Here is a 13,683-nt window from a genome sequence, read left to right as displayed (position 1 = left end):
ACTTTGAAATGCCCTTTGATGCATGCTGATAGGTCTTTTTAATCCCCAGGAAATTGGAAACGATTACAAAAATGTTTTTATGCCTTTTTAAAAATCCTTTGGAAGAAAAATCTTTGATAAATGGGTAAATATTCCTAAATCTTTTTATCGAAGAAACTCTGGTTATGAATATGATACTACACTATGTATTTTATCAGTGCTTACATTTGGAAATACACAAAATGTTTAATTTTAAAGTGACTTAAATACTTGAAAAATGTTGATATGAGAGACACCTAACTCTGGGAAACGAACAAGGGGTAATGGAAGGGGAGGTGGACGGGGGGGACGGGGTGACTGGGTGATGGGCACCGAGGGGGGCGCCTAACGGGGGATGGCCACTGGGTGTGATACTAGATGTTGGCAAATCGAACTCCAATAAAAAAATATACAAAAAAGTTCATATATAATCTACATAATGATATATTTTATACACTGTGACTCAAGTCCATTTACTTAGATAATAGTTTTCTAGATTTTTGAGATAACTCCATATTTCAGAGTTATAAACTTAGTACTTCAGAGAACATGGTGGAATTTCTCTTTTGATTTTGCCTTTGGTCACAGATGATAATATTCCTGCTGAATAGCATTAAAATTAGGTCTTTTATAGTCCTTTCTCTAGCATAAACATCGTTTTCTTTGTATTATGCATGGTGTTGTATATTGGTGTTCTTAAAAATTGTTGAAATTGATTTAAACTGGTTTAAGTTTCAAGATTCAAAAGTATTTTTATATTTACAGATATCTGCCAACAAATGGGTCCAATGATAGATGAAAAGCTTGAAGAGATTGATAGGTGAGATTCTTTGTGCAGAGAATAACAAGTATAGTTTTCTTTCTTTTATTTGAGAGAGACAGAGGGAGAGCACATGAGCTAGAGGGACAGGCTCCGAGCACAGAGCCTGATGTGGGGCTTGATCTTGTGGCTTCAGGATCATGATCTGAGCCCAAACCAAGAGTCAGACGCTTAACCAACTGAGCCACTCAAGCCCCCCAACAAGTATCGTTTTCTTATCATTACTTGTTTTTTTGGCAAAACTAATCTAAGGAGTTTTGTGGAACTGTTCAATCTGTTGAAATTGTCTCTCAATTTCCAAAAGTCTTACAAACGAGTAGCAAGCTGGTACTTTTTATTTTGGTAGCAGTTTTTTTTTTGTTTGTTTTTGTTTTTTCCCAAAGCAGTATAATATACATAGAATCATGTACTCTTGCTCTTATGGGGCCAGTCTTCATTTGCTCTCTTGGGCTAGAATTGAGGGGTAATGAGGAATAGGAATACAACTGAACAGAACACAGAATGAGAACTGGGGTCTTGTTATGTGATGAGAAGTAGTACTTGTAAAACTTTCAAATGAAATTTCCCTTATATTTGTGAGGCTAAATCGAATACACATACCTCTCCTCGTTTTTCTTCCTTGTGTTTCTGTATTTCTCTTGTCCTTTTAATCTCCTTATCTAACATAGTCTTACTCTTCCTTAGAAATAGCAGCACTAAAGGATAGACTCAACATTGTGAGCTTTTCATTTGTTTTTGCCTCTTCTGGTTCTTCAGAGCTTTGTGTTTGTAGTCAGAGGGAGAAGTGAAGGGAAGATGAGGATAAGGCTTTAGTGTTCCAACATCATCCCTTTCTAGATTCCATTTATTGAACTATAAAACCGCACGAGAAGAATAGGAACTGCTTTGCTTCTTATCTGCCTTTACCAGAGAAGGGTAGCAGCAAGATATTTTTCTAGTCACTAAAGATTATAATCTTCTTCCATGTGATTTTTTTTAAATAAATTTCTTATATTTTATTCTTATTTTGGAGAAAGCATTAAATATCTACATATGCATCTACCGCTTTGGTTTCACTGCAAGGGTGTTAATGGTCAGTGACTAATCAAACTGGAAACAATTAGAAAGAAACATCATAATTATCTTAGGTGTGGCTAGGAGGACAATTATAAACCTTTCTGGATCTTAAAAGTAGCCCATATCCTTCAGCCCATCAATTTCAGGCCCAGACTAGATATATAAGGATATGCACAAAGATCTACCTCTTAGAGTATTCTTCACAGTATGATTTATAACAACAAAATTGGATTTATAACAACTTGGGTAGAAGTAACTAAAATGTCTCTCAGTGAGAGATTGATTTTTAAAATAAAATTACACATCCATACATTCTACAATAAAAAGCATGGTCATTGATAAATATCTATTGACATGGAAAGATACCATATTGTGTAATAAAAAAGTAGAGGCTATGGCAGTATAATCTTATTTTTGTTGATAAAAAGAGTATCTTCAGAGGAAAAGGTTTAGCACAGCTAAAAACCAGAATGAACATTTCTCATAGGAGTTAATTTTTTGAGTCACAGCTCACCTGTTAGCCAGTTCTCTCTTCAATTTCAGTTTCTGAATAGGCCAGCTGGCATTTTCTGTTCCATGGCCACTGACTGCAGATGTAGCTCTTGTTCTGGAAAATGCTTGCTGTTCTTCAACAAATTTTTATTGACTCTATCCTTGTCAAGCATTCAGAAATTAATGAAATACCATTTTTCCCTTGAATGGATCATCATCAATTTGTTTTTCCTCATATGGGCAACATTATTATTAGAAAAGGAAATTTTAAATTTATTTTCTATTTGTCATTGTTTGGAATGACCATTTGTAGCATTTATCACACCAAGAAATTATATTGGACAAACATGTAAATTGACCAAAAAAAGTTTAGATAGATTTATTGAACAGAGATCTATGGTCTGAACTTAACAATGTTCCAGGTTATTCCTTTTTTTCTTTTTTTAAGAGAGAGGGTGAGTTGGGGAGGGGCCAAGGGAGAGGGAGAGAGAGAATCTTAAGCAGGCTCCATGCCAGCGTGAGCCTGTTGCAAGGCTGGATCTCACCATCCTGAGATCATGACCTGAGCCAAAATTCAGAGTCAGACACTTAACCGACTGAGCCATCCAGGTGCCCCTGTTCCAGATTATTCTAATCTTCTTGCTACTGCTCTCCAAAAATCATTTTCTGTCACCTTGATCAGATTTGCCTTTTCATTCTTCTCACTCCTTTTGCCTCTCTTAATTCACACTGTCCTACTGACCTGACCTAGTCGTGTTTTTTTGCTTGGGCCTATCTATCCTTCCTCAGGTGCTAGTTTAAGTCCCAGCTTGTCCATAAAGTCTTTTCAGTCTACCACCACCCAAATTAGTCTCCTTTTCTAAACTCTTCTGTTCTTACCTATTTCACATAATTTTGGATTCAGTTTTATGCCACTTCATATCTTTTGCTGTTTTCCATGTGCTTAGATTTGTCTCCCTATTAGATTGCAATCTCTTCGAAGGAGAGTGCTACCCCTTCTCCATTTTCTTTGTGCTAGTATAGTGTTTGGGCACAATTCAGTAAAATTTTTAATTGTTTTGGGGTTATGTCTTGAATCCTTGAAGGTGATTTCTGTGTTCCCATGGTGTTTCAACAGTATACTGGGTTATGTGGACCAGATACCTATGGTTAATTCTTAGTCACACATTGGTTAGCATGGACACTAATTTCTGAAGCTTTCTGTGTGGTTTACAAATGATACTCTGAAAACAGAGTTTGACCTGCTTTATATAGTCGTATGTACAAGAGAGGAAATAGCAGCTTATTGTTTCAGACATAACATTGTAATAGAGGAGAGGTAACGAGTCTTGATAGGACTCAGTCCAGGTCGTTTATTTGTTGGTCCTGTGTCTGGTCGTCTACCTCTGCTGCTTGTCTTTTAAGCCTCTCCATATGTGTATAAAAAGAGCTACATTTAATAAACAGGCTGTGGGTGCAACATGAGGTGGCCATTTAACTCCTATATGAACTTGTCAGTTGTCATGGGAGTTCTTTATTACTCTCCAGGGGAACACACAAACTTGTACCAAGTTAGAAGGGTTTGCTCTGGAGTTCCTTGGGCAAATTTGAAAATGCTCTTATTTGGATTTGTTATTTACAAAACACCTGATTTCACTCACCTTCTCAAAAGAAACCAACAAATAAGACAGTAGGGATTAGTTTATTATATACACACTGATTTTATTTGCATTTTCAAGGATAATTACTAGATTGTTTTCATTTGCTTCTTTAATGTATATAAGCAAATGAAAATGTGTGATTTTGTTTGTGTTCTTATTTCAGTCCTGTTGTGTTTCAAAACAGGCTTTGGATCTTGCCTGAGTACTTTCTTCCACTAGATTTTAATTAAGGCTTGGGCTCTTCCAAAATTGAGAAATTATTTTGCTTTTGTAATTGAGTTTTCAACGGAAACCTATAACATGTGGAACAGAATTGTCCTAGTACCAAAATTATGAATTGATTGCATTTTTATGAGATGTGGAAGGGACTTTCCCTAATATTATGAAGTTCTATCAGCCTAGTTATTACGAGAATTAAAGAATTCCTCCTCTCATTTTCCCATAGTGAATATTCTTTCATTGTGTATAAAGAACCTTTTAAAATATGAATGGAAAATGTGCTAAATTTAAAAAGTAATTTATGTTCCTAAATACATGCTTAAAAGCATTGAAGAATATTAAAGTGCTTTTCTTTTATATCAGGAAGCATTCAGAATTGTCTGAATTGAATGTAAAAGTCTTAGAAGCCCTGGAACTATATAACAGATTGGTGAATGAAGCACCAGTATATCCAGTCTATACAAAGCTCCATCCTCCGGCACATTACCCACCGTCATCAGCTGGGGTTCCAATACAGGTGAGTCTGTTTTTGAAAACGTTTAAAAAAAAACAAAAACATTTTTCAAAATTAGAAAAAAGTTTTTAAATTAAAAACAAAAAGTTTTAAATTAAAAAAAAAGTATTAAAATTTCTGTGGTCCATGAGTAAAGTCATAAAATTCATCTTTGATAGTCCAAGAAGTATGGGCTAACTAATAAACGTTCACCAGGACAAATTAGATACTGATAGTTTATAAATAATTTTACTTCATTTTTAACATGAACAAAGAGACCATCAAATATACGGTGGGAGTTCTGGCTCTTCATTTGCTTTTGTAAATATAAAAAAGTTCAAGTCCTTTTAGGACAGAGCCTGACATATCAGAAGTCCTCTAAATGAGGTACTGACACTGTTTCTGTGGCTCAACAAGCACGATTTAACATTTAAAATTTCTGTCAAGATTTCTTTGACTTCCTGATGAGCAAGAGGCTTATTAGTTAATGAACGTCTTTTGTCCTCAGATCATGCTTTATATTTGTTCTTTGATGCATAACATAAATTGTTAAACATTCATGCACAACAAGGATACGATGCAGGCCCGTCGGTGCTGGGTCCATAAGCCATTCATGAAGAGCCTCTTTTCCCAGAGCTTTACACCTAGTCTGTGTTTCCTGCTGAAGCGAATACTTATGTTTATCACCATCCAGTATTCTGAAGCCTTTTCGACCAGTTAGCAACTGAATCCAGAATGAATTTGGATGAACAAAATTCATGTTAATTTATGAGATCTGCTATGTAAAGGAGTGTGTGTGAAGGAGACACCAAGGAGAAAAGATAGAATGTGGGTGTATAATCTAGATAACTTGACACGACATAATTGTTAAGTAAAAAGAAGAGTTTCTATGGTAACTGTCACATCAGACAAGATGCATTTATCAAATATGCCATGTCTCGAACTTTTGAAAGTGGTGAAAAGAATCCTTACATTCAAGGGTAGAAAGGATTTCTGGGTGCAAAAGACAGCCAGAGTTTATTCAGTATTGCTTCTGTTTTCAATGAATGTTTGCTGCTACTGTGAAAGGGGAACAAAATAGAAGTGTCTCCACCATTATCTGAAAGAAATATGTTATATGTGCTTCTTTGTGTGTTTCTAAAGGGTTATTTGTCATTCCTATGTAAGGTTTTTGTGTTTTGTGTTGTGTATTTTCAGACTGTGTTCTGCTAAGCACAACCCAGGTTTTAAAAAAGTTAGCTTTCTGTCTGACTCTTCACATAGCTTCTGTATACTATTCATGCATAACCGCATTTAAAATATTCAAAGTTCCTATTCTAATTAGAAAAAAAATTCTGTGCTAAAAAAGTTGGGAGTAACACACCATGAATTGGATCTGCAAAGGCCACTCAGGAGCCCGCATTGTAGAAGCGGTCCCTTCCCAGGCTCAGCCGGTTGGCAGTGGGTTGGTACGTGTAGGCCAAGGAGTCGATGTGATGGCAGCTGCATTAAAGTCGATTCGGCACTTCCAGCATGCTAAATCTTCGTGTCCGTGGTCTTTGCTTTACAAATAGTTTTGTTTAAAACTAGCGTGATGATAGTTACTGTATGATAGATTTTAAGTATGTGCATTGTGTTGAGGGCTGTATTTGGTAGGCAAATGGTAGATCTGGTCCTTAAAGGAGACGCTACTTTGAACATTAGGTAAGGCACATAAAATACCAAAGAAACTGAGACCGTTTTGCTATTTCCTGAGGATACATTCCTTTTACCTAAAAATCTTCTTTACTTTTGTCCTATTTGTTGTAAAGGCAGAAGATAAAGGAGATGTTGCCAGAGAGGGTCTGCAGCCTGCCCTGATTCTTCCAAGTGTCATTCTTAGGAAGGAGTTGAATAAGTCATCCCGGGATAGGGGTTAAGAAGGTCGTCATTGAGATGGTGACTTGAAGTGGTGATGGGCCGCCCTTCGCGGCGGCGGGTAGTTTCCTGTGGCTCTGCGGCAAGGCACGGTACTGAGTAATAGGCAACCTGGATGGGTTCCAGCCTGCTGCTTAACAATATGCCACCTCCTTTCCTTTCAGCCTCCTGCAAAATAAAAGAACAATCAAGTAAATCATAAATTTCCATAGATTTGGCACTGTGATTTGGCAGCTCTCCCCTTTTTGTACTAGGGTAGATAGATTGGTGGAACCAGATTGCTACCCAGAGAACTATACCGTTTTATTTCATTTAAGTCTTTTAAAGTATTAGCTATGTTGTTAAATAGATGTTTGGGAAATCAGAGAGTCAGTTTTTTCTCTTTGGTTAATAGACATACCCAGTTCCTTCACATGGTGGAAACTATATGGGTCAAGGCATTCACCAAGTCACTGTTGCCCAAAGCTACAGCCTCGGACCAGATCAGATTGGTCCACTGAGATCTCTGCCTCCAAATGTCAATTCTTCCGTGACAACACAGCCTGCACAGACGCCGTATTTAAGGTAAGTTTCTGGGAGCAGTGTTAATTTTGTCATCATATACATTAAATTTTCACAGACTTTCATAATGAGAAAAATTGACCTTTTTAAAAAAATAATAGTAATTTTATAGTAGTACTAATAGTTGAGGTGAAGTTATAGAACTTTCCATTCTTTTTATTTTGTTTTGTTTTTAAAGATTTTATGTATTTATTTATGAGAGACACAGAGAGAGAGAGACAGAGACACAGGCAGAGAGAGAAGCTGGCTCCATGCAGGGAACCCGATGTGGGACTCCATCCCGGGACTCCAGGATCACATCCTGGACTGAAGGTGGCACTAAACGGCTGAGCCACCCGGAGCTGCCCAGAACTTTCCATTCTTAATGCCATGCAGTCAGATTGGTGCTATTCTTAGCTTTACTAAAATGGTTGCCTAGACGTGGATTATAGTCTGGGTCCCTGGGACAAACTAATGTTAACTGTCCCTTATAGGGACCAAGCCCCTGATGTACCCAGCACCCACTGTGCTGTAATCAGCCTAGCAGAGTGGTCCCAGGAATATCTGTCTGCATGCATCCTGAACATCAGAAAACTTTACTTTGACTCCCTAGTGTGTTTGAGCTGTGGAATTTGTGTTTTTTGTTTTTTGAGAGAGTGAGAGAGAAAGAGAGCACAGGGGAAAGGAAGAGGGAAAGAGAATCTCAAGCACACACCACGCTGAGCTCAGAGCCCGACATGGGGCTCCATCTCACAACTGTGAGATCATGACCTGAGTAAGACAAGAGTTGGATGCTTAACCAACTGAGCACCCAGGCGCCCCTGTGGCCTAATATTTTATACTAACACTTCTCTGAAAATCAGGTTTATATATCGCTTTCTATTAACTGTGCTTAACCATACAAAATATTCATTCAATATAGTCATGGTAGATGATCTTTAATCAAATTTCATGAGAATAAATTGTAGATATTATCCGAAAAACCTGTTCACATTGGTGTTTAGTAAAAAAATTTTTTTCTGTTATTCTGTGTTGATGCTAGAAATAATGGGGAAAACTGGAGCAGGGTAGACATTAATCCTCATGTTGTAAGCAGTGTATTTGGTATAATTTGAAATTATGTATCTTTTAAAAAGAATGTATGTACAGTAATTATAGGAACATGCAGGAATCGTGCAATTTGGTGTGATTTTCAACTTGTGTTTTTGTTTTGGTGTAGCGTTAATGAGTAAACTATAGGTCAGGGCTTCCGTGAGGGTAGATTCAGGGTCCTGTGTGGATTACATTGTTCTCCCTGCCTTTGTCATTTTTACGTAGAGATTCAGGTTAAGTTATGAGGGGCAGCTTTGAAAGTGCCCTATGAAAAGGAAAGTATAGGGCACTGAAGAAAAGAGGTGGTCTCCTCCGTGCCGGACCGAGAGCTGGGGGAAGGGAGGGCACCATCTGCAGGTGCACTTGAGCTGGGCTTGTGCTCAGTGTAGCTGGCCAGGGACACCACCTTGAGAAACCCAGTCTGCATCTCCTCAAAATTTAAATATTTGCAATAAGAGATTTTGTAGGAAACAAAATTATATAGGCCGAAACATATAATCTTATGTTTTGTTTCTTTTTTGAGTACTTTCTTCTTGCCAAATACAAAAATTATGTTGACAGTGTTGGACAGTTGGAGTAATTAAATTATAAACAGAACAGCAGAGTTACATAAACTTGAAAGATAGAAAAGGCATTTATTGTTTCATGAGGATTGATCTCTGACCATGACTTAGATAATGCGAGATTTATAAATACGGTTTTCTTTTTAAAATTTTGTTTGTAGCACTGGACAAGACACTGTTTCCAACCCTGCTTATATGAACCAGAACTCTAACCTTCCATCAGCTACTGGTGCAGCCGCTTACACGCAGCAGATGGGGATGTCTGTGGATATGTCATCTTATCAGAACGCTACTTCCAATTTGCCGCAACTGGCCGGCTTTCCAGTGGCGGTTCCAGCTCATTCAGTTGCACAGCCTCAGGCAAATTACCATCAGCAGCCTCTTCTTTAGAACAAACCCAAGCATTTTCTTGCAAGCCTTCATATGTGTATTACTTGACCTTTGTGATTCTAATCTGAAAATATTAAAAGAAAAAAATTTTTTTCTCAACTCAAAAGAATGGTGACTAAATAAAGCACAAAAACTTCTCTAACTCTGCTAGGCCATTAAAGGATTTTTTTCAATCCAATTTGTTTGAATTCCAACTTTTTTTTTTTTTTTAAGATTTTATTTATTTATTCATGAGAGAGACCGAGAGAGAGAGGCAGAGACACAGGCAGAGGAAGAACCAAGCTCCATGCACGGAGCCCGACGCGGGACTCGATCCCGGGTCTCCAGGATCACACTCTTGGCTGAAAGCGGCGCTAAACTGCTGAGCCACCCCGGCTGCCTGAATTCCCACTTTTGATCAGAGGCAGCTTCAGGTAGCTTCCAGTTAGTTTGTCTTATTTTCAAATCTTTCTACACAAATCTGGACACCCAGTAACTAGCCTTATGACACTTAAAGAACATGGGAAAGGACTATGGAAATTCTACTTTTAAAGAAACCATCGTTTATCCCTAAAACCTGATCATTGGGAGAGCAACAAAACCTTTGAATATTTTTTGTCTGCATATTTTTTTCAGTGTTCCCCAGAAACCGTTATTTCAAAAGACGAACTTCCTTTTCGGTGAGCATTTAGCTTGCCAACGTATTTCCCTTTGGCTCCTTAAATTGCAATTGTGCTTGCAGTACTGTCAGTTTTGCTCCCTGTTATGTTGAGTAGTAATTAGCATATAATTGTCTATAGAAGCAAGAGCAATTTGGAAGGAACAAAAATGTTTTCTGTTATTAACCGTGAAGACCTTATAAATGCAGATGTGTGGTAAGCATTTAGCTCGTCCCTGTCAAGGCAGCTGTGCTGTGAGCCGAGGAATGCCCCGCAACGCATTTCTATTCCCTGGAGACCAGCATTTTTCTTACAAGACTCCCTTGTATTTAGAATTGCCATAATGACCTCCTAAAGTGACTTTGGCCATTCTCTAAGGAAGATAAGGCCCGCTTGTTTTCCTTCCTGAAATGCGGTGTGCAGAGATGCTGCGTTTTCTCTTTACGGATTACTTGTGAATTTGAGCCATGAGACAGTCCTAGGAATTTGAGGTGATAAATCCTAAGCATGAATAATAAGTGTGTTTTTATAGAAGTGTGTTTCGTTAAAGAGGTGATTCAAGTACCATCGCTATTGCCAGGCTGTTGAAAAATTTGGCCATTCCTCTCAGAGAGGATTGTAAGCCTGTGGGACACCAGCAGGCAGTGGATTGATAGGGAAGCTCAAGACGGTTTTTCTGAAGCCTACATTGTATGAATTAGCTTACAGTGCTGATAGACTCCACATACTATTGGAATCAGTAAACCAGTAGGGTTATAATTTCCTCCTAAAAATCCATACACTGCTGTATCCTCTACCAACTTTTTAGATAACACAAAATAGGAGGTGGTGAAAACATATGCTTAGAGATAGACGGTACTTAGACGGGGAAAAACAAAGGACATAAATTGTTTTTCAAAGAAAGCCCTTAATCTTCCTGCTAAGAATCTATTTGAAGGAAGTGTTCTGAAAATTTTTGTCATTTATCTATTTGCAGAAATTTAATTACAAGTATGTTCTTTTTTTTTTCAAAGAAACTGTGTCCTAAAATAAAACGGTCTATATATTACTTGGTCTACATTTAAAGGAAGAAACGGAGCAGTATTTGAAAGCCCAATTTCTGTCATTGTCTTATTTCAGATATAAGTAACTTTTAAGAGGTTTTAACCTTGAATGTCTCCTGCTCTTTTTTTCATCCAGTATTTTCCTTCCATGTGAATTCACTTCTATACTTTTTTAAAAATTCTCAAATGGTACCTTATTTTTTTGGAAATGAATCTTCTATTCTTTAAAGAAAAAACATAAAAAGCATTTATAAAGCTGCTCTTGATAACCGTTAATGTTTGCATATATATCGAAAATCTTACATTTTTTTTCCTCCCACACAGTATTTAATAAGGTTATTTTAATGTTTGTGTAAATATTTCATGTATAATTGTGATCTGAATTGTAAGAGCTTGATTCTGCGTAAGTCTTTGAACTCGTCTAAATACTGCACACCCACTCAATTGGGATCAGCCAATTAAGTTCACCAAATGTAGTTTTGGAATAATATAACATGCGACATGTATATAAATAGTGTATATTGGCATTTATCTGTGAAATTTTATACATCCAGAAGTGTCTTCTCCCTCTTAAATTAAAAACAATTTTATTTTGGCCACACTGTAATGGGTTTTGTGTTGCAGGTTGTTGATAGTATAAAAATGTTATTACATCTGTGTACTAGGATGATATTTTTGGTTTAATAGGAAATAACAGGGTTGTTATTTTTCTTTCTTTTCCATGTTCTTATGGGTTGTATTTATTTTAAGACCTCTTTATAATTAAACGTTTTCTTCCAAAGGAATTGTCTAATATCAGATTTCTACATTGGGTTCACACTTGCTGTTTTATAAAAAAAATAATAACTGCTATTTCATAGGTAATCTTGGTACATTAGAAAGAATTTCCCCTGGGTATTAAAATATATGGAGTGGGATATGTTCATACAGTTTAGAAAATGTACAGTCTACCAACATTGTCTCATTATTCGGTAATTACAGAATTACCTGAACATTAAATAATTATATTGTTTATCAAGTAGGATTTGAAATTATTTGCATATACAGTTTCATCTGATGCCATTTCAAGTAGTTGATAATTGAGCATATAACAAATTTCACTGTACATTTTAAAGATGATTATAAAGGTTCACCTAAATTTTTAAGTAATTTATTTTGAATGTTAAATATATTATGGCTTAGGTATTTTCAAAAGTTTCTCTTAGTAAAAGTCGTGTCTAGTCTCTTCTAGGGAAGGAGTCCTTGAATTATTATGATGAGAAAGCTCAAGTCATTTTTATAAGTAATAAATTATAAAATAGCACCAATCTATCATGCTCTGTTACTGTAAGAAGACATTTTTCTTATTTTACATCAGTTTTAGTCAATAAATAAAGACTCAATTCTAGGGATTTAATTTTTTGTTAGTACTTAGTACAATTTAGTTTCTTTTGGAGATTAAAGGTGTAGATTTATTTTTTAAAGTTTTTCCCAGAATTATTCTAATTTGCCCAAGCTAAATTTGACTTAGAGTTTTCTAAAAACCTTACTGTGTCAAAAAGACAAATTATGTTACTTCTTACAAAGTGTAGTGGGAGGAATCGTGCCCCTCCCGAAATTCGTATTTGCCTAGAGTGTCAGGATGTGACTTTATTTGGAAAAAGGGTTTGCAGGTGTCATTAGTTAAGGATCTTGAGGCGGGATCATCCTGGATTTAAGGTGTCCTTAATAGGATGGGAAGACAGACAGACACACCGTGAGCGAGGCACGTGAGGACGGAGGTGGGGCTCGGGGAGACGCTGCCCCAAGTCAGGTGGCCTGGGCCATCAGAAGCTGGAAGAAGCACGGAAGGGATTGTCCTCCAGAGCCCGCAGAGGGAGCACGGCCCTGCTGGCCCCTCGAGGTCAGATTTCCAGCCTCTAATCCTGAGACAGAAGACATTTATGTTGTCTCAACCCCTGGATTTGTTACAGCAGCCCCGGGAAACATAAACCGGGATAAAAAGTGTCCAGGAAAATCTGAAAAACAACCATTTTAAACTTTTATAAGATTGGTCAAGTTTGTCACAAGAGTTCAGAGACAAATGTCTGTAGTTCAGTAGTAGCAATCTGAACTATCTTTTCTATTTTTTTAAAGATGTTTTTTATTTATTTATTCATGAGAGACCCAGGCAGAGGGAGAAGTAGGCTCCATGCAGGGAGCCCTACGCGGGACTCGATCCCAGGTCTCCAGGATCACGCCCTGGGCCGAAGGCAGACACTCAACCACTGGGCCCCTCGGGTGCCCTATTAGGGCATCAAGATCTTTTCTTGAATATTCATATTGTATGAAAAAGTACATCAATTAAACTGCCCTCTCCATATATATATGTATAGAATAACACCTCATTCTATACAACTGGGATCATTGGCTCCAAAATTCTTGGACTTAAGACCCCTTAGTGTCCAAGTCTGTACATTTACTCTCCCCTCCTCTTCACAGCTATAGGTCGATAGAGGCAGTTTTTAAAGCAAGTGGTAGAGCGAGGAAATCATTTTTTAATTTCTTAATCCTCAAAAATTTGGGGTGAGTCAACACAGCATTCAGTCAGTTTCGGGTGTACAATATAGTGACTCGACAGTTCTATTTTTTTTTAATTTACTTATTTGGCACCGAGGGAGCGCGGGGAGGGGGAGGCAGGCTCCCCGTGGAGCGGGCCCCCATTGGGCCATCCCCGGACCCAGCCACTGGGCCACCAGGGTCCCTGCCCCGTGCCTGCGGATGAGGATGCCGGCACCGGAGGTCTCGCTGGAGCCGGTCTCTTG

The 13,683-nt window shown here is 37.6% G+C and overlaps 1 protein-coding gene across 6 annotated transcripts in view; it reads left to right on the top strand.

Annotated features, from left to right (window-relative positions):
• Positions 1 to 11,685, top strand: part of STAM2 (signal transducing adaptor molecule 2) — a 44,942-nt gene extending 33,257 nt beyond the window's left edge. For all 6 annotated transcript variants that reach the window (XM_072789220.1, XM_072789219.1, XM_072789217.1 and 3 more), the window contains exons 11-14: positions 784 to 838; positions 4,609 to 4,762; positions 7,029 to 7,198; positions 8,991 to 11,685. In XM_072789220.1, coding sequence (XP_072645321.1) covers positions 784 to 838; positions 4,609 to 4,762; positions 7,029 to 7,198; positions 8,991 to 9,219 — 608 coding nt within the window. In that variant the 3' untranslated portion in view covers positions 9,220 to 11,685. The remainder of the gene's footprint in view (positions 1 to 783; positions 839 to 4,608; positions 4,763 to 7,028; positions 7,199 to 8,990) is intronic.
• Positions 11,686 to 13,683: the final 1,998 nt, after the last annotated feature.

Source organism: Canis lupus, chromosome 20 (assembly GCF_048164855.1).
Source record: "Canis lupus baileyi chromosome 20, mCanLup2.hap1, whole genome shotgun sequence".
Lineage (NCBI taxonomy): Eukaryota > Metazoa > Chordata > Mammalia > Carnivora > Canidae > Canis > Canis lupus.
The sequence above is the reverse complement of the archived record's forward strand: the minus strand, read 5'-3'. Positions and strand labels throughout refer to the sequence as shown.